Source organism: Micropterus salmoides, unplaced genomic scaffold, assembly GCF_014851395.1.
Source record: "Micropterus salmoides isolate LMB-PRFRI ecotype aquatic unplaced genomic scaffold, ASM1485139v1 Ms_hic_scaffold_17, whole genome shotgun sequence".
Lineage (NCBI taxonomy): Eukaryota > Metazoa > Chordata > Actinopteri > Centrarchiformes > Centrarchidae > Micropterus > Micropterus salmoides.
Window position 1 is genome coordinate 13,557,956 of NW_024040817.1, and position 19,778 is coordinate 13,577,733.

The window sequence follows — 19,778 nt, forward strand, 5'->3', positions numbered from 1 at the left end:
TTTCAGAGTGTAACATTAATTCACTGCTGTTGTAAATAAGGACAGATGTACACATGCGTTTGTTATGATTTACATTTTTTTATGATCAAAAACTAGCAAGTCGACAACTTTACTAAGTTAGCTTCTTCTTATACCTTGCTAAAGAGTCTTGTTGGTGTGTGACGGTGTGGTGCTTTAAGGCATTACACCATTCTCGCCATAGGTTTCCTGCCTGGGGTTCCAATCCTACATAGGGCAATACCAAAGTGAATGACAGAGATGCCGTTCTCCCTATTACAAGTAAGCGTACCATCAAAATGATTTTGAAGCTATTATTAATTACTACTTAATGTTGCTTTATCAGGGGGTTGAAAAGGACCCGTAACATGGCCTGGCCCATCTTAGCTGGATTATCTCAGCCAGTCTTTGTTCATCACAGTTTGTCAGTATCTGTGTTCTATGTTGGCTGGTAAGTAACAAGGTGTTGGTGTACAGAAATGTCAAAGATATATATTTAGTCAGCTTTTAAAACTCTCAAATATCCTCATTTGTCTCAAAACTCCAGTATTGGTCAGGCTGTACAATGAATTTTATTTGTGACCAGTTTTCTTGATGGAAAAGTTACCACGACATCTGTTGAAACGTGCAACAGAATATACTTCTCTGCTGTCCATCAATATTCTCAGTATTTTAAAGTCGTATTTTCACCAAAATGGCTGCAGTAAATTGCTTCTCTCTTACCACCCCTTTAGCCTTATTGTTGTGGATTAATTTGCACATAAGAGCGCTTTTTGCTCATTCACTTTAGTAAGCCATGACAATTAGGTGTAAGAATTTTTAACCATGATATCTTGATATAATGAAGAATGTCAGCATGTAGTATAGAAAGGCAATCAATAATTATATCCAGCCCTTTATGACAACATAAAGTGCAGTAAAATTGTGTCCATCATCAGTGGGACACAGAAACATCTGTCTTGAGGGTTTTTAGCTCTAAAAAATTAAATGCCTGTGTGAAATGAAACCACCATCATTTGAAGGGCACTTTGAAAATGATATGGTATCAGCATGCTGAACACTAAGAATCTATTTATAACAAGCATTGGCGACAAAAATTTGAGCTCCATCTGCGTGAGGAATTCAACATCCGACCCTAGTAAATAGTTGGACAAGCTCTGTCCTTTATAAAAAATTAAAAAAAAAACTCTTTTAGATGAATGTTTATGCTACATAGAACCCCACAGCAACAGCTCTCAGTGACTCCAAAATAGCTCTGTGTAGTGATATAGGGAGACAGATGTGCTACTGAAGTGTGTGCGGAGGACGAGTGTGTGTGAAGCCATATAATATTAATGAATACAACATTTCCAAGCTGATAAACAACCCAGATTCATTAGCCCCAAGAGAAGCTTATTACCCGCTAGCGAGAACTGACTTTGTCTACTTCCTTTTGTGACACATTTAGACTCTCATAGGTGAGTCACACAGAAATTATTCACAGTAGGAAATGTTCTGTGTGTCTGTAGGCGCATATTGGAGAACTTTTCCAGTTTGAAGAGTTTTTGCAGTTTGTTTTTTGGCACTGCCGTTTTTGAGCAGATGGTTGCGTGGATCAGTTGCCTGTAGTTAAAACTGAGGTGACCACTACAATTAATGCTGAAGTTTCATCACTTCCTACGCACAAGCAAAACAATGTATGTTTGTTATATGAGATGGTGGAAGATATAGTGTCACATTTGTCTCTCTAGTGTGTATCTACATTTTGGTTGTGTTGAAGGAAGTACAAACTCTGAATGCTGTCCTGTCTTAGTCGTTTGACTATTTCAAAATTATTTGCTGACATTCAAAGACATTGTGTGCCATTTTACATTTAGAATGAGATGTCCTTAATGATCAATAACCAGCTTTAAAACCCCATTAATGAAAATTTGACTAGTTTCCTTCTCACTGTTTTAACAAGCAAATAAACTTTTTTAAGGATTTGATGACACTTCACAATGAAACATCAGACTTGCCAATTAGAGCTGCAATTCATGAGTTAACAGAAAATGGCCATTTAGGAATGGAGCTGGTGTTTTTTTGTTTTTATTATTGTCAACAAATCCCATGAAAATACCAAAATCAACTATAAATCCATCTGTGGCACCAGCCCCAAGCACATCAGTTCCTACTGAAGACATAAATATTTAAAAATGGGCCACAGATCTACAGTGTCATTATATAAAAAGGCCAAATGATTTCCCGAAAACAGATGTGCACTAGCTAACAAGCCTTACTGAAAGAGGAGTAATGGTGCAACTATTTTCAGCTGCACATTAATACACGTTTGGTGCAATATTGAGTATTAATGACACGGAATTGACTAATTACAGTGCCCATGTTCATCGCAGTGAAGGAACATGTCACCAAATACAACTGTGTGGCTCACTGATTTGTTTTTAATAGTTTCTGGACAACAATGAAGGTCTTTGGCACAGAGGAATATGCTATATCATTGTTTGTTTTGGTCTTTTCACAAAATTATTATCTTATTCTTTAAAGGCAAATACATGTAATTACCCATTGAAGTTCTTGCTCCTTAAAGTTGTTAATTAAAACTAGACATACAAAGACTAAAAGGGTGTATGTATCCAAGGTTTTTTCCTACCTATGTACATTGGGAGTAGTTTATTTTACATTAAATGATTTACTGTAAATTATTGACTGGGATATTTCCTAGCCATCCGGGTTGTTTTTAATGTTGCATTGTGGCTTAAAATATTGTATGGTAAGGCTGGCTGACAGATGCAGTTACAGGACTCATTGCCTCTACTTAAGTAACTGATGCCCTATTATGTGGAAAAATCAGATCCATCTCTTTACATCAGTGGCTCACTGTTATTTCGAGTAAAGTGACCGTTAATTATGTATTTTGACAGTTGACAATGTATTTTAACGCTGTACGTCACTGTTGTCCTCCAGGTGATGTCCCAAGCAGAGGGCCAACAGAAGAACTTGGTTCAGTCCATTGACTCTCTACCCACCAAAGGCCCTCTCTCCTGTTTGGACCAGGACCTGCTGTTGCTCAAAGCCACGTCGGCTGCCACACTCAGCTGCCTGGGAGAGTGCCTAAACATCCTCCAAAAGACCCAGAGCCATAGCCAGGCACCGACTCAGTCCCAGGCCTCCGAGCGCAACTACTCTGCCCACGGAGCCCCCTCTGGTGAGTCTGCTCCGGGCCCCGTTCCAGTGCAGTTACTGGAGCCCCCGACCCGTCTGTCTCCCCCATCCCTCTTGTCTTTCCAGTCCCCTCCTCCTGAGCCCAACACAAGCGGCAAGGGCCAGCTGGGGCAGCTGGACTGTGGCTCTTGTCCCTGCCTGATGGGTACCATGAACTTCAATGTTTGTAGTAAATGTTGTTGAATGTTGCATTATTGTGTTAAATTGTGTGTTTTATTTGGTACCATTTGTGCTTTTTTTTGTCATAGTTTGTAGTTGTTAGTGTTGTTCTGTGTTGTTTTCCATTCATTATTGTGTCTCTTCAGTGTTGTCTGTTGCATTCACTGCTAATCGTGGTAGTGCCAAGTATGTAATGTAAAGTGTGAATTTATTGTCAATCTTGTTTACAGAATCCCTGAAAGCATTTCAGACTGTCTCCCAGCATGCATGTCAGAAAAATTCAGGGTTTATGTGTGAATGGCTAAACCTAAATATACTGACTAATACTATGCACTTTAAATCTCCTCAAAGGATTAAGTCTTTGCCAAAGGAATCCACACTGGTGCCTAAAATGTCAAACCTCTGCCATGTTTAACCCTCTCTGTGCCAGATCACTATGGATCCAATAAAGCTGTTTCGATTTTAAACCATTTGCAGCCTGAGGGTGGTTCTATTGGCACAACACGAATCATTAGGATTACGGAGACAGTGCCTAAAGGTGGAAGGTAGAGTCCAAATTCAGGACAATAGACTCTGTTAAGAAAATGTGAAATCCATCATACTTTGTGGACTAATCCCATTTTCCCAAGAACAGAAGATTGTAATCCATTTACAGTCTCCCAAGTCGCTATCGAACAACAGCCCCATACATGTTTCTTGCACGAAAGAGGAATCGATCTGACTTAAAGTAATACTCCAGTGAAAATCTATTGAGTACCAAAAACTCACTGCCTGTAGACTTGTTCTGAAAATTTGTAGCTTGCTCCTTTTGTGGAAGATGGCACATGTCAGTTTGGATTCACAGCAGTTACAATGGACACCAATGGCCACCCATAAGTTAAAGCAGAAATGTGCTTTAATGTGCATTTTGCCTATAGAAATTTCCTGCAGCATAGCCCACTTCTCTGCTTTCGACAGAACAATCTCACCTTAGGTCCATTAAAGGTTAAGGAAGTTTTAGTGACATCTATTGGTGAGAGTTGTGTATTGCAACAAATTGCTCACTCACCGCTCCCTCCTGCTCCCTGACAAAAGATGTCGTCATCAGAGGCAGCTGAGAGTAGCCAGTCAAGAAATAAGGTTTCTTTAGATAGGTATATTAAGACATTATATTTAATTAATTATTCAGTGAAACCATATGGTATTGTCAATTCATCATACAACACCAATATCAAGAAATGAAGTGCTACATGATGTGGCGCATACTCCTGTAATACATTATTTTACTGCACTGTAAACATACATTTTGTTATATCTTGGGAGGGTTGGCTCATCTGGACTAACATACCAAAGTAAATGAACATCTCAAAAACTTTCATCTAGTGCAAGTATGACCACAGACCGATAACCGGGAAATGTATGGTCTTTACTTTGACTTTGCATGCGTTCATGCAACCTCTAAAATGTACACTCTTTCTGTTTGAACACACCTTTAGAGATGGCATTAGTAGTGCAAACATTCACATCCATTGAAAGGAGCCATTCTGCCTCCTAGCCACCTCTTGGTGGAGGTATTCCAGGCATGTCCAACTGAGGCAAGAACCTGGGGTAGACCCAGGAGATGCTGAAAGGATGACGTATACCATCTAGCTTGAGAGCGCCTTGGGATCCCCCAGGAACCGCTGGAGGACAAGGCTAAGGTGAAGTGACTTGGATAAGTAGTGGAAAATGGATGGATGGTTTTGTTGTAGTTTCTTGGTGCCCATTGGAGTCCATTGTAACTGATGTGAATTGAAACTGATGACAGCTGCCATCCTTTAAACCCTACAGGTGCATGTTTTTGGTGGAGTTTTTAAGCCAAGAAGTTGTGGTTCACCTCCATCTATGACTTTGGGAAGGTCTTTTGGGGTCTGGGTTTGAGTGGGTGCCAAATCCCAGCCAATCTGCCAGTCCTCACAGTTTGTTGGTCTTCTCTTTGCGCCAACAGTCACCCTTCCCTGTACCTGTTCATCAGACAGGGGGTGGTGTGGAGTGGGACCACTGGGCCGCAAGTACAAACCTCTTTCCTTCCGCTGCCTGGCTGATAAGTCCTGTGGGGGTCCAGCTGCTCCCCGCTTCCGGCATGTACCCCCCACACCTAAGTGAGGAGATTTTTGTTAGGATCGTCGGTATTGCAAAATGTTTGGTAGTGGCTCACTGGCATGAGCAGCATCCAGATTTGATGTAGCTGATAAAGGGAGTGGCTGGCTGGTCGGTTGGTTGAATGGTTTTGTTATGCCCACACAGGAAAGCTTTGCCATTGCATGGGCAAGATAACTCTTTTGGTAGAGAGCCGAGCATGAGGTTGGACTGAGTTTGGCTGGCACGCTTGTCCCTCCAGGCTCTTAGCACTACAAAACCAGAGTAGATTGTTTGAGTTACCTATAGTAATTGACTAGACAGTCAAGGAACTTGAAGGATCTTTGTAAACCCCCACCAAGAACCTGCCAGTCACAAACAAGACAGCATATCATCAGCTGATGTCACGGAGGATCTTTGCTGCTCGCTCTAGCTCTTTTTTGGATCCCCCTTCCCTCCCCTCCCCTCTGTCACTGCCATAAAGAGCTTGAAGCCCAACAGTATGTCTCTTTCACCCTCAGACGCAGAACATTTTCCTTTAAGGAAATTAAAATCCATAAAGGAAATTTACCTTGCAAACGAGTCCCCTTCGCAGCTTAACGTAGACAGCAGAAAATGGAACATTTTAAACTTAAAATATAAGTGACAAGAGGAACGTGGAAGTTAAGAGATGGTTGTGAAAGTATCACAAAATCTGAATCAATGTCACAGCCCAGAAATGGAAGGTAAAGCCATTGGAAACATCTACTGCATGAATCTTTGTCTCTCCACTGTTTGATCTGCGACAGCCTTTTGATTCACCTGCATGTCTCTATCCAATGGCCCAGACATCCCCCCTGCTCACTGACAGTGGTGGGTAGAGTACTGAAACTCAATTAAAAGTACAATTACTATCATAAAACATTGCTCAAGTAAACATTATCATTTGACAGACCTACTGAAGTTATAGTACTTGGTCAATAAACTACTCAAAGTACAACTTACTTTGTGTTTCCATACATTTTAGTGTGTGCAGGTTAGAGATCTTTAAGAGATCTCAAGTCTTTATGAAAGTCCAAGCCAAGTCTTTGGGCGAGAGTCTGAGTCAAGTCTTTTTTTGGAATAAGTATTTCACCACTGTGCAACAGGATATAAATGACCACTGGTTATTTCTAGGGAATGCCTTTTGTCTTGCACACACCATTGTTCATTATTTCTAATTTAGCTATTTCAGTTTAATATAATTATTTAACTTTTTATTTTTTATCTACACAAAGGTATCTGTAGGATCATACTTGCTGCCTAGCCTACTATTGATGACTATATCTGTTGATATAGATGTGCAGTGAACCAAACCACTTGCTTTGATATGAAGGGCTCTACATATGATTTGCCTTCACCGATAGCTCAGCCACCCAATGTAATATGATTATTCCTAAAGCATCTAAGAACGTAATCTTTACAATGTGAAGGATTATTGTGGCAATAACACGGGAGCAGCCCATCGTTGAATGAAGTAGGGATAGCCTACATATGTGTGTCATGGGTTCAATCCACCCATATTTTCTCTCTCCCTATGCTTCTCAAAAATTTAATTAGCAGCCTACTGAGTGAAAGCCATAATCACTTTCACCGGTGTCATTCTATTTAGTGAATTCACTGTAGATTGGATAAAATTAGACAAAAATAGATAATTTAAAAGCCTAATTTTCATCACAAAAAAAAGCTGTGCTCTGCACAATAATTCTGTTAATATATGAGAATCAATCCCGTCATTATCTATCTTAAATGTGTAGCCTACATTTGTTCTACATCTAGCTAAATAAGCTTTAAATACAGCATTATTGGAAAGTGAAGCACTTCTTAATTAATGTCACAAAATGCATAGTAGATAACATACTAGTTGAAACGAAGGTATAAATGCCAAATTTAGATGAATTAAAGTAGATTACTGGCAACAAAAAAACACTTGAATAAAAAGTAAAAATAAATGTGAAAATTTACTGTTCCTAAACAACATTTTTACTTACTTAACTTGTCGTGACTTACTACCCACCCCTGCTCACTGAGTGTTTCTACTTCTGGTGCTTCATTGTGACATCTCAGAGAAAGTATCAAAGTAGACGTATCTGTCATAATTTGTGTTTGTAAACCAGTTACTGTAAAAGCATTATTACCAGCATAAGTGCATGAACTATTCCCAGAAATGTTTCCCCTAAAGCTCAATCTCGAAATGAAGTCTCATGAAACTATTAACTTTCAAATAAGAATAACCTTTTCAAAAATTCAATTTTCACTGTATTGCCAACTCATTAACATTTCACTTGCCTTTGGGCAAAACCACCCCCTGTTCATGTCTCCAATATATTAGTATAGTATATATTAGTAAGTCCAGTATCGTAGGAGGAGGCTCAATAGCACTTTTCAGGTTCTTGTCAAAACTGTCATTTGACCAAAGCAGTGGCCTGGCCTGAGGGCTATTTCAACACATTTTGCTGAGACAGCCTTGCCTCAGGCTCACCAGCCTGTCAACCTGTGTCAGCACAGCTTGCTTGGCACTAATGGAGATCAAAATACAGCCTCTTGGTGCATTAGACTTTTAACCCAATTTGAGTGTTGGGACTAGAGATGAGAAGGGCCTGTGGTACCACTCCATTAACAGTACTTTGAAATGGGATCTACAACTTTGATGTATTTAAGAAGCTTTTAAATGAGGAAACTTGCAGCTAGGTTTTCTGATGAGTCCGTTCATACAGGAAACATAAAATATGATCAGTGCCATAGCCCTGCATAAAATAAAAGATTTGTTGAAGCACAATGTTAGAAGGCTGTCAGAGGCGGTGACTGAATTTTTGTCTTTTTTGGAGGCTGAAGTTTGTATTGTTGTTATGCAGAAATCCAGTGAGGAGACTCTTTCAGTGTTGTAAACATTAGTTCCTCTTAAGTCATGCAGTTTTCCTGTTGGCAAGAGTCTGAGAGACTTGGAGACTTTTCACCTTACTTATGGACCTATAATTCAGGCTGCTTTAAGATAAGTAATTGCTAGATGTAGTGCTGAGTAATAATTAAAATTAATATGACAATATTAAATATTACAGTATTTGTATGTCACAATATGACAAAATGAAATGTAAAAATAATGAAATTTATTTCCAGAAATTTGGACAGCAGAATTTTATAAAGCAATTATAAAATTCATATTTTCCTGATACAAAAATATTGAATTATCTCCCATTTTCTCACTTTTTTCTAATGTTATACTGTATAATTCAACTTTTTGATTTACTGGTCTGTCAGTTGGTTGGTCGGCCCAACACTGTTGTTTTTGGATGGATTGCCATAAAATTTGGTACACGTTCAAGGATCTGGATCAACTGTAATAACGTTTGTCCAAAGCTTTGGTTAATGACCTACAAACTGATGGCATTCCCATCAGACACAGCTAGGCTTTGTGTTTAGTGCGTACTGGCAAGTCTTAGTTGTCTAACATGGCAAAACAAGATGATGAACATGGTAAACATTATACCTTCTTAACATAGCTTGTTAACATCGTCATTGTGAGCATGTTGGCATGCTGACTTTAGAATATAGGTCAATGCACGACTGTGTAGACTCACAGAGACGCTAGCGTGGCTGTAGACTCTTAGTCTTGTTGGTGCATCAGTCACAAACAATTTGTAATATGGTCAAAAGGAAAGTCTGAAACATCATGTCAATAAGGAGTGGTTGTCAAATGTAGCTTCCACAACGCTTGACTGAAATTCAGTTATAGGGAAAGACCATCCAGTTGAATCATCACCTCTGACAGTCCATCCCCTGTAGGTGAAGACAGCAGAGTTTGAGTACTTTCAGATTATGTATTGATTTTTGAAATGCCTATACAACAGCAGAAACTGCCGTGAAATTGTTTCAAGGCTCAGTTACAGTACGAGACAGACTGTACAGGATGTAGATTTATCATATTTCTGCAAAACATTTTATTGTTTGTGGCAAATTTCAACAGACACACGCGCGCACACACATACTCACCCACCCACCCACACAATTTCCTGATGTCTAATCTCTGTCTATCACACAGTCTTGGTTCATTACCATTTATGACAGCCTTAATATTGAATGTCAGAAATAAATAGGACATAGCGTGCTATGGGTTTTCTCACTCGTCCCTCTCTGAGTAGTCTTATCAGTTTCATCCAACCCAAAATCAAGCATTAATACACACATCAACAGTATACATCATATAGTAGTGATTCCCAAGCATCTCCTCCTAACTGTTGTTCACTAAAAGCCGGCAGTCGGCTCTGACGCTGCCTTGTCGTTTTTCAGATGGTGTTCCTGTGTGGACTGCACCAAAGTCGCCCTCAGGGGAGCTGTTGAGGAACGGAGGTCTGACTCCTCTACGATCTGCCGAGCCCTCCCCGGCCCTCAGGAAAAGGAGTCTGTCCCATGGTGCTGAGGTGAGAAACATTACATCATTCTGTTAAATATCACCTCCGTCTTTTGTGTTTTTCTTCTTCCTTCCCCTGTTGTCATTAGAGATCAGGGTTTATAGTGAGATGTGGGACTGAGACCACTGTAGGGCTACACAATTAATCTAGGAAATCCTGAAACTGAAATACTCCAATTTCAAACTGGGAGAGTGTTTCAGGTGTTTTTCAAGACAGGGCTTGGTTGGACGGCTGTAAAGTAAAATTATTTTACAGTTACTCATTTGGCTGACGCTTTTGTCTAAAGGTTGCAGGTGCATGCAACAAGGCAGAAGAGTGTTTTGCCTTTATTGGATAGTGACAGTGCAGATAAACACAGCAAACATGAGGAAAGAGTGGGGGAGGGGTCTGATGGTATTTCCCAAACACACAAAACGATGCATATTATGCATATTTTACTTATTGCTAACATTTCAAAGTGCATTTTTAGATTCATTGACTATTTTCCAGTTACCCGTTGTTTAAATTACTTAAGCACATTTGCACAGACTTGAAATGTGCTTGCTTTTAGATCGTCCATCACAGGGAACATTGTTTTTGAGTCCATGTTACATTATTATCACATGATGTATCTCCAACTTTGGTGACTTTAAAATTTTGATATAAACTTATGGATTAAGTTTATATTTTAGTCAATAAGTCCCCCTATTGGTAGAGACAAAGAAAACATTTAAAAACACATTTGAATACCTGAAAAGTTCTTTTTTGCAGGCAGGAGCTGTATCTTTTGTTTGTAAGAGGAGATATTGAGAGTCAGCTGACGATAGACATTAAAATCATTCAGATACTACAAGCTAAGACTCAAGTATTTGATGTCAGACAGCCCTCGAAGACACCAACCAAGACATTTTCATAACAGAGCTTGCTTTAAAATGCCTTACCATAACAATTCAATTGACTAAATATTTATTGTGATGGATTTCCTTATTTTTTCAGGGCTCTGTAAATCAATTTTCTTGCTGTTGTGAAGTAAAAACAATTGTGATGAGTGACTTGCAAGATTTGGAAACATTGGCAATATTTGGAAAAAAATGAAGATTTTGTTTTTTCGCACTATTTACTCGATGTGCCAGTGGACTCACATTCTTTTCATTCTCTCATGTTTGCCCTTGTTGGCCAGCAAGGGAAGCACTCATCACTTCTGAAAGTTTTAACAGAGCTGCTGTCAAATAAGTGGGTCACACAGTATAGAGCTGGAACTGAGCCGGTCCCAGGAGGGGGCTTCATGCATTCCTGCCTGCCTGCTGCAGAGACGGGGCTGTCTGGCTGTCTGGACCACCCTGTATGAGTGACTAGAAATGGAGGCCAGGTGACACTGACGTAAATGTGCGTCAGTCGGGTGGAGAGAACGAGCGGGTGAAAGTGGGATGCTTAGAGGGCGAGACATTGGTGCTTTGCTTTCTGGTCCAGATGGAAAGCAGACGTCTTAATAATTTCGGAAAAATGCTGATTTAATAACTTCAAAGGACAATCCACTCTAAAGGAAGCATGTTGGATTTGTTTAAATCCACATGAAGATTTTTGATGTTTGGTGGTGTAGTTTCCCTTGTTCCCTTTGGAAATATTGATGATATGAGTTCAAATGAAAGCAAAAGCTACAGTGGATTTTTCAACCGTCTAAAACATCAGCATTAAATATAAAGCTGTGGGTGGGATCTTTTACCCAAAGTTGTAAATATGTTTTTTTGTATTCAATGGCTTCCAAAGACATACATACATATGTATAAGATTTTGACTACATAATAACTCCACTGCACTCATTTTATTTGTATTTGCACAGCTGGTTAAACCATAAACAATAGTTATTTACAAGGGTATTAATATTAATAGACTTTTTGTCAAATGGTAAACTTGTGTCGTTACTTGTCATACATGAGGAAACCACCTCATGTCAGATAGTATAAATGGGTTGACACTAAATTTCACCATAAAACAAAGTACAGGGTGCAGGGAGAGACATTTCACCCTTGATGTGAGCAATGAATCGGCACCCTGTTGAACCGCCACGAGGGATTTAACTGTGCTGGCAGCAGTCTATTCTAGAGGCATAGAGATGTAATCTGTCACGTTAATGATCAAATTCTATTGACATAGGAGCGTAAAATGGGTATCCCGGCGTTGCAATGTCAACCCATTTACAGCTAATTGTCAAGCTGTTCAGCAGACTTCATGGTGCACAATTAAGAGCAGAGAAAGGAGGGCAGCGCATAATGGTGATTTGGCACCTCAAAGACATTTCAGACTGCAGTTATGATTCAGGGAGCCTCAACCAACCATCTGCACTGACATTCCTGCCACTGTCAGTATGTTTCTGCCCACTAAAGTGTGCTATTCGGATACTGTGCTCCACTAATGAGTAATGACAAGTTATGCCTGCCATAAAAAAAAGATACAGCCATTGAGGAAACTAAAAAATGACCTTTTGGGATCATATTTATCAGAGAGACACATATACAGAAAAGGAGGAAGACCTACTTTTGGATTATCTTGCAAAACAGTTACATCACCTGAGGAAACATTTTGCTCGCATCACACTAGCAGCCACAACAACAACACTTAGGCACAAATCCTTCAGAATTAAGCCATTGCCCACACACATTTAAATTGGCAGGAAAAATTAAAGCTGCTTTTATCAGTATGTTTATATTAACAGTGGCAAAAAATTGTGCATTGTGAAAGGTGTCACTTTCGGTAATGAACCCACACAGAATCTTCACCCCCTTCAGTTCTGGTAGCTTTTTAGCGTCTTTCTATTCATTGTTTTGTTTTTAAGGCACACAACTTTGGTTACCTGTCACTACTTTCATCAACCTAATTTCTTACCATAACAGAAAGCTGCTTTCAGCATCAACAACAAAAAAGCTTCGATAAACCCACTGTACACTTACTGCCCAGCACCAAACTGTCAAAGTTAGCGGCTAGCTGTTTAACATAGTGGAGCATTTAGCAACAAAAGAGACAGATATTTCCCACAAGTTAGTGGACACCGAAACAGAGCTAAAAGGAGAGTGAATATTGGGCTTACAGTCATCAAGTGGCCAGAAAAACATTCACTTTATAAAATAATATTTTGTGTTTTTAGCTTGTTCTGCTGCTACCCCTGTGGCCAAGAAAATGGATCTATGTAGGTTTAGCTCCACCACAATATTGCATATTACTATATTATACTATACATATTATCATAATACTCCTCATGACCTATGCATTAGTCTCATATTATAATTTAACCTGTAGATATTATCATTTAATAATCTGTAGACGTAAAGCAAATCAACATCAACCATAGGCTTTGTAGGGTGGAGCTTTTTTGACACTAGTGTACGCTGTATAGTTCCTATTTGACTTTTAATCTATAAATCATGTGAAAAAATGATCTCTGGTTCAGTTAACAGTTTTGACTGAATGTACAGTCGAAATTGTAGTCGTCTTACCAAAACACACAGAACACACATAGTGTAGGTGTCCCTTTGTTAAAGAAAAGCAGGCATGTAATTTTGTGATGACACATTTAAATTTAGACTTTTCTTTTACCCAGTCACTGCTCTGTAATATTTTGCACTTTCCTCCTGCATGCTTCTCGGCTCTGCCCTGCAACTTGAACCAGATTTCATTACAGCCTTCAAAGATGTACTGGCTGGTGTTTGAAGAAGGGCAGAGTGACGGAGGAGATGCAGCGCAGATCACCAAGGTGCATTAGTCCAGCTTGACAGTGACGTTTATTCATCTTTTAATGAAATCCAGCCCCATCATCCATCTGATTACTTCCTGTCTGGTCTGAATGATTGAAAGTTTTGGCGTGAAGGAGATGCGAAGGTTGAGGAGGAGTTGAGAGATTTTCTTGAGTTGATTGTCTGACACATCTACACACTAAAGGTGATGTTTATGAAGGACAGATATTGGGTGTGTTTTTGGGATGATTGTTGGGGATGATTATCTCTTGTTTGGCTTGTTAAAGGTAGATCTGGTGAGATTGTTAATTTTGCCCTCTTGTGGTAGGGAAAAACAATGCAGCATTAAATGCAAAATGCATTGTGCCATCAAATCAGGAGGTTGGGTATTTGATATTTATTCTTAGTATGCACCCAACAGTACAAACGAGAGGAAGTACTTTTTAATGGTTTCAATTAAATGTTTTTGTTTAGCTTCAATTTCAGTATTCGTTCGTCAGATGTCACCCTACCTTAATTACACACCTTACCTTATTATTCACCAAATGCCTTATTTACTTCAATTTCTGATCTTGGTCATTTGGCAGTTTACCATTTTCCCTGTAATATCGTGATTAGTCCTGAGCGCAACAAAGAAAGTACATTAGCTCAGAATAATAAAGGTTTGCTATTTGAATTATTTAGCACCACAGTGGTGCTCACTCTGAGTGTGTAGCCAACAAAGGGAAGCAAGCACGGGGCCAGTGCGTGACTGTGGGAAAATGGAGGAAAAAGTGCTGGTGCTGGCAGAAATCAGGTGGGTTAATGCATTTGCACTAACCCACCTTTCAATTGCAGTTGCACAGCTCCCTTGCCACATATAAGCTGCTGCTAGAGAACAGAGCAGTTAACAACAAACCTTCAGTTAGGTTTGTATTAACAAAGGCAGAGTAGGAGAGGAAATCTTCCTTTTTGAGTGCCTGGTTTTATTAGATTTTTGCACGTGTGTGTGTGTGTGTGTGTGTGTGTGTGTGTGTGTGTGTGTGTGTGTGTGTGTGTATAAATAAATAAAAGAAACACATAATAAAAATATGTCCTGTCCTACATTTTGAGCTCTTTCCCTCTGTCCAACGCTGAGGTATTGTTTCTTCTTTATTCCAGCAGAGGGCAGCAAAGTCCTCTGATGGGTTTTCTTCTGAATGAATGAATCAGTATATTAGTCTGCACTGCCAAAGGGATATTGTGAACAAAGATGAATGGTAATACTTTTAACAATATTTGTGTTTGCGGGTTAGCATGTCAACTTGTCAATGTTAATTTGAACTAAATTAATATGGTTTGTTTTTGTCTCAATTTGATCTTGTTAACAGGCATAAAGGTCCTGTCAGTCCCGGAGTGAAAATATCAAATAAAGAGCAGCATATGACTCATTCTTTGTAATCTGTAATCCACTCTCCTTATTGAACTTTTAGTTTAGGATGCTGGAAATGACATCTGCCTGTTGGAAAATACACTCTCCTTTGTCATCACAACCATCATGTTTTAAAGTAAAAACTCGCCGTTTTTCTTAACAATGGGAATGAAACACCCTAAAATATACTTTATTTCTTCTCTGCCCATATGCACATACACAGATATTTTGTAATGTATGTATAAGGGCTGCATCTTATTTTAATTATTGATTATTGAAATATTGATTGTTGTTTTCTCTGTTCATTGATTAGTTGTTTTGTCTTTAGACAGTCAGAAAATAGTGGAAGATCACATGTTCCCAGAGCTGGATGGGGATGTCTTGATGTCTCCTGCATTGATCTGTACCAATGAACAAAAGAAATGACACTGAGACTGTTAATGCTAAATTTGCTGGATTAACATTGACAATGCCAGTTAACAATAAACACTCTGATCAAGGTGATATTGCAGTGTTCGTATAACCACATTACATTCTGCATTAAAGATGCAATTTTCTGATGTCCTGCAATTTTGTACAGTTGGTAGAAAAATTAGGTTGAGTGGCTTTTCTGAAGTTCATTGCTCTTAACTGTAAGGAATATGTGCCAAAGTTTCTAAATTTTTGAAGAATAGTTCTGTAGAGATTTCAATTACCCTCTGTTTAATGGCCATTATTCAGGCTGAAACAGAAGCTGAGAAAATCACTGCAGTACAGCATGAGAATTGATGCGTTTTGCCGCTGGCTTGTTTAGGGTTAATTATGTCAGTTTAAGAAGTTGATTTTCAAAAACGTAATATAGCATTCATATGAGTAATCCCCCGATTTAGCATTGCACTTCTACAACATTGTCCCACAATGCAACACAACCAACAACAAAAATTGTGGTGGAGAATCAGGTGGGTTTTGTATGCTGTTTTCACGCAATATCAGCACAATTGGGAGAAAAAAACACCCCCAATATTCCAGCTTGGTAGTGTTCACACATTATTCCAAGCTAGTGCTAACCTTGCAGCCAACAGCATAAATTAGCTACTTTTGTTGTGGAACCTTTTTTGTACCAGATACAAAGTCAGTAGGTCCAATAAAAATAGCTGAATCGATTGTGTTAATGTTGATATTAGATTTTATTTTGACGTAGCTGCCAGCGGTGGTGCATTTGCAGCTATTCTGCCAAAAGTTTGTTGACATGTCTGCAGTTCTTCTCGCCAAGTTGGAGATATCGACAGTGTCAGAAATTCCTAATATCGCAGACTAGTATTTTCAAGTCAGAGGCTGAAGTGAACAGTTTTTCCCACTCGGTTGCTCGTAATTGCTGTTTAAATGATGTGATGTGAACGTGGCATTATGCTAGTAGCAGCTAATTTAGCCCAACTTCACACCCCAAATGTTTTGACATTTTCGAACTTTAGTCTTCAGTCCCAACAAATGTTGATTCAAGTGACATCATTTGAGACAGTTTTTTCAGATTTCGCACAGCCCCCTCTGGAGCCCTTGAGGGAGCTTAAAGGTCACCTTCAGTATAGCATAACGATTGGACTCCAGACCATTGTAATTGGCAGCAGCTCTGTCTTATTGTTTTGTGCTTAATGTCTCAAAATATGGTAATGTTTTCCTGTTAAATTGCTCCACCTTTAACTCACACTGGCCTCACCATCACTCAAAACCAAGTGCAATAGTGCACAGTTTCTTTTTATCTTCGTGTAAGCGCGCACGCGTGTGTGTTTGAGTGAGTGTCTAACCACTGTGTCTGCACCGTATTTTATATCCTCTCAGTAGATGCTGTGCGGATGAAACTGCTCATTATAATTCATACATGAGGCCCTGAAACTCAATATCTTAGCCCCACTTGCCTAATTTTTTGAAGAAGATGAATAAGTGGAAGAGTTTTGGGAGGTCTGATTCTGGCACAGTTTTGATTCACTTTCTCATTCATAACCCTTCATAAGTGTTTTTTTTATTTTTCAAGAAATGTATGTCCTTTTTTGATACCATAGAAAAGACACTTCACTGCTTCTGTCACCTCTAATGGCTTTAATACGTTCACTAATTTGCTTTTGCTGGGACTGTGCACTCTGCCTCACTAACATCTTCTTTTGTAGGCATAGTGTAGGCAGAAAATCATTTGTTCGGTGTTGTGTCTGTCTCTGCACAAAATATTTTTAGACATTTATGTCCTAATTTGAGAGTAAGCAGTACATGCAGTGCAGTCTGTCCAGACATCTGTTACATCTTAAAGCTATTTATTAAAAACTTTCTACAAGTGTTATTACATAACTTTAAATGTGGTGCCTTTTTGCAAAATTCACTGTTTTTAATGACAGATCTGGCACCCTCAAGATTTAGATGTGTTGGACCTAAGGCAGGAGCCTGCTTGACCTCAAATTTGTAATGGAACTGTTTACGTTTCAGTTGCTGTAATTCGAAATGTTGCAGTTTAACTAAGCTTCAGTAATGTAACCTTGCCCAGAGTGAGCTTTAATGCTACTTTGGCTTTGTTTTGCCCAGCGGCAGTAAAGCAAAGTTCAGCCCTATTCTCAGAACTGTCACCTTTTTTATCCCACTGGAATTTGCAGCCCTGTTATTAGGAAATAGTACAGACACTTTATAAAAACTGACAGATAAGTAAGGTAAGATAGGTAGAAATAACCTGTAGTTTTGAGATAAAAGCCAAATGGGACCCAAACTGGAAATGCTTAGAAGCTTTTCAGGATCTCCCTGGAAGTTCAACACACACTTGACATTTAACAGAGGAAGTGGAGCTTGAAACATACACACAGTTGTTGTTACTTTTAATTGTGAAACCATCAACTTATTAAGATATCTTGCTCCTCCGGGAAGTGATTCTTATTCAAATAAGGGATGAATATAACAGACAGTGTTTGGAAGTTTAGTGGTTGGGGAGGAGGTGTTTTTAGGTGATTTTGAACATGTTATGATTGTTAGTGTTGCACACACAGACATGGCTACCTGAAGGTTTACTGAGAATGAAGTGAACCAAAACACATGTAGTCAGCTGCAGTCCTGACAGTGAAACTACCATGCTAATAAGAGAGAGAGGCTAGCAGACAGAAATTCTGTAGCAGTATAACAGGGGTGTGCAGAAAGTGGTGGGGTCTAATCCTGTTATCATGGGATATCTAAAAATCAGCATTTCAGCAATTATAAGTTTAAATAAATCCATAGAGTTATCAGTTTGTTGCTTACATTTCAGTTCCTGTCAAGTGCTCAAAATACATGGCATATCAGCGTATTGATTGTCGGCTTAATAATATCAGAAACATCAGTATCATTATGCTTTAAACTGCATGTAGCACCAATATTATGACACATATGTATAAACAGTAACAAGATACACTGATTGGTAGGCAATTTGGGCTACAGCCTACACAGTATGTTCTATTGTGTGAAAATATTTTAAAACTAAGAGTACATAATAATAATGACTGAAAAGAAATGTCTGAAGCTATTCGACCCTCTGATGAGCAGTTCTGTAGAACTGGCACTGCCCTGCTGGGTTACAGGGGCTCCGGGGAAGGGCTAATAAGCCACCACTTCCTTCTATTATTTTGAGCAATGTACGGTCACGGTTCAGCAAAATGGAGGAGCTACGACTCAATACACGTTATTACCATGAATACAGGGAGCCCTGCATTATGGTATTAACTGAGTCAGGGCTCCGTGAGGATATGCCGGACATTATGCTTCAGCTAGAGGCCTTCTGCTGTGTACGAGCGGACAGGGATATCTCCTCAGGGAAGACCAGAGGAGGGGGCATCTGTGTTTATGTGAGAGATACCTGGTGCAAACAACTTACAAATAGGGAAACTTCATGCGAACCGGATCTGGAAGTGCTCTGTCTTTCTATGAGACCCTTTTATCTACCAGACAGAGTTTGGGAATGTTATAATTTGCGCTGCCTATGTCCCCCACAATGGCTGCAAATCTCCTAGCTGAATGTGTGTATAATCAACTCCAGCGCACCTATCTTTATACTCAGGGATTTCAACCACTGTCTGCTTGAGACTGCTTTACTGGGATTTTATCAATATGTCAAATGTGGCACAAGTAATAACAAAGTTTTAGACAAATGTTTTGATAACATGAAAAGTGCATATAAAGCTAAAGTGCTTCTTCCTCTCTCCAACTCTGACCACTCAACTGTCCATCTTATACCCACATACAGATCTGCTATTAAGTCCAGCAAGCCTCAACATAAGACTGTCTTGCAGTGACTGAGACTTTGAGAAGCTGTTTCTCTAGTACTGACTGGAGCATTTTCTGCACTTCTACATAAAGTGTATTGGATTACAATCACTTACTTCCACTTTAAGACTTTGGGTCTAAGCAGGTGTAAACTCAACAGGAAACACAGCCAACGATTTCAAATCTAGTTTGAATGGGGTGGGCACAGAAAATCTAATTTGCACAACAAAGCTGTCCTCCCTGTGCTGATGATAATACAGGTTAACATTTTACTTATTTTATTCTGTTGACTGTGCCCAAAGGAATAGAAGGAGAAGAAATCCAGTTGACTCAAACGTACAGACTTCAAAGGTAGAGCCGGAAAAGATGACAGGTCTGTTGGGAAATGGTTTTGTAGCAAAAGGTCCAGGAGTTGAGTCTCACACACCTACCAGTACAATATCCCCCCAGTTCTCAGATGGCGTTTCAACACACACACAAAGGTGATGATGATAGGGGATGAAGAAGACTGCTGGTGAAGGAGGACAATCCCTCAAAGTTTCGCATGTTCAAACC

The 19,778-nt window shown here is 39.3% G+C and overlaps 1 protein-coding gene across 6 annotated transcripts in view; it reads left to right on the plus strand.

Moving 5' to 3' along the window:
* LOC119907120 (oxysterol-binding protein-related protein 10) overlaps nt 1-19,778 on the plus strand; it is a 92,973-nt gene that overhangs the window by 57,373 nt on the left and 15,822 nt on the right. For all 6 annotated transcript variants that reach the window (XM_038724724.1, XM_038724722.1, XM_038724725.1 and 3 more), the window contains 2 exons: nt 2,941-3,181; nt 9,760-9,890. In XM_038724724.1, the coding sequence (XP_038580652.1) occupies nt 2,941-3,181; nt 9,760-9,890 (372 nt within the window). The remainder of the gene's footprint in view (nt 1-2,940; nt 3,182-9,759; nt 9,891-19,778) is intronic.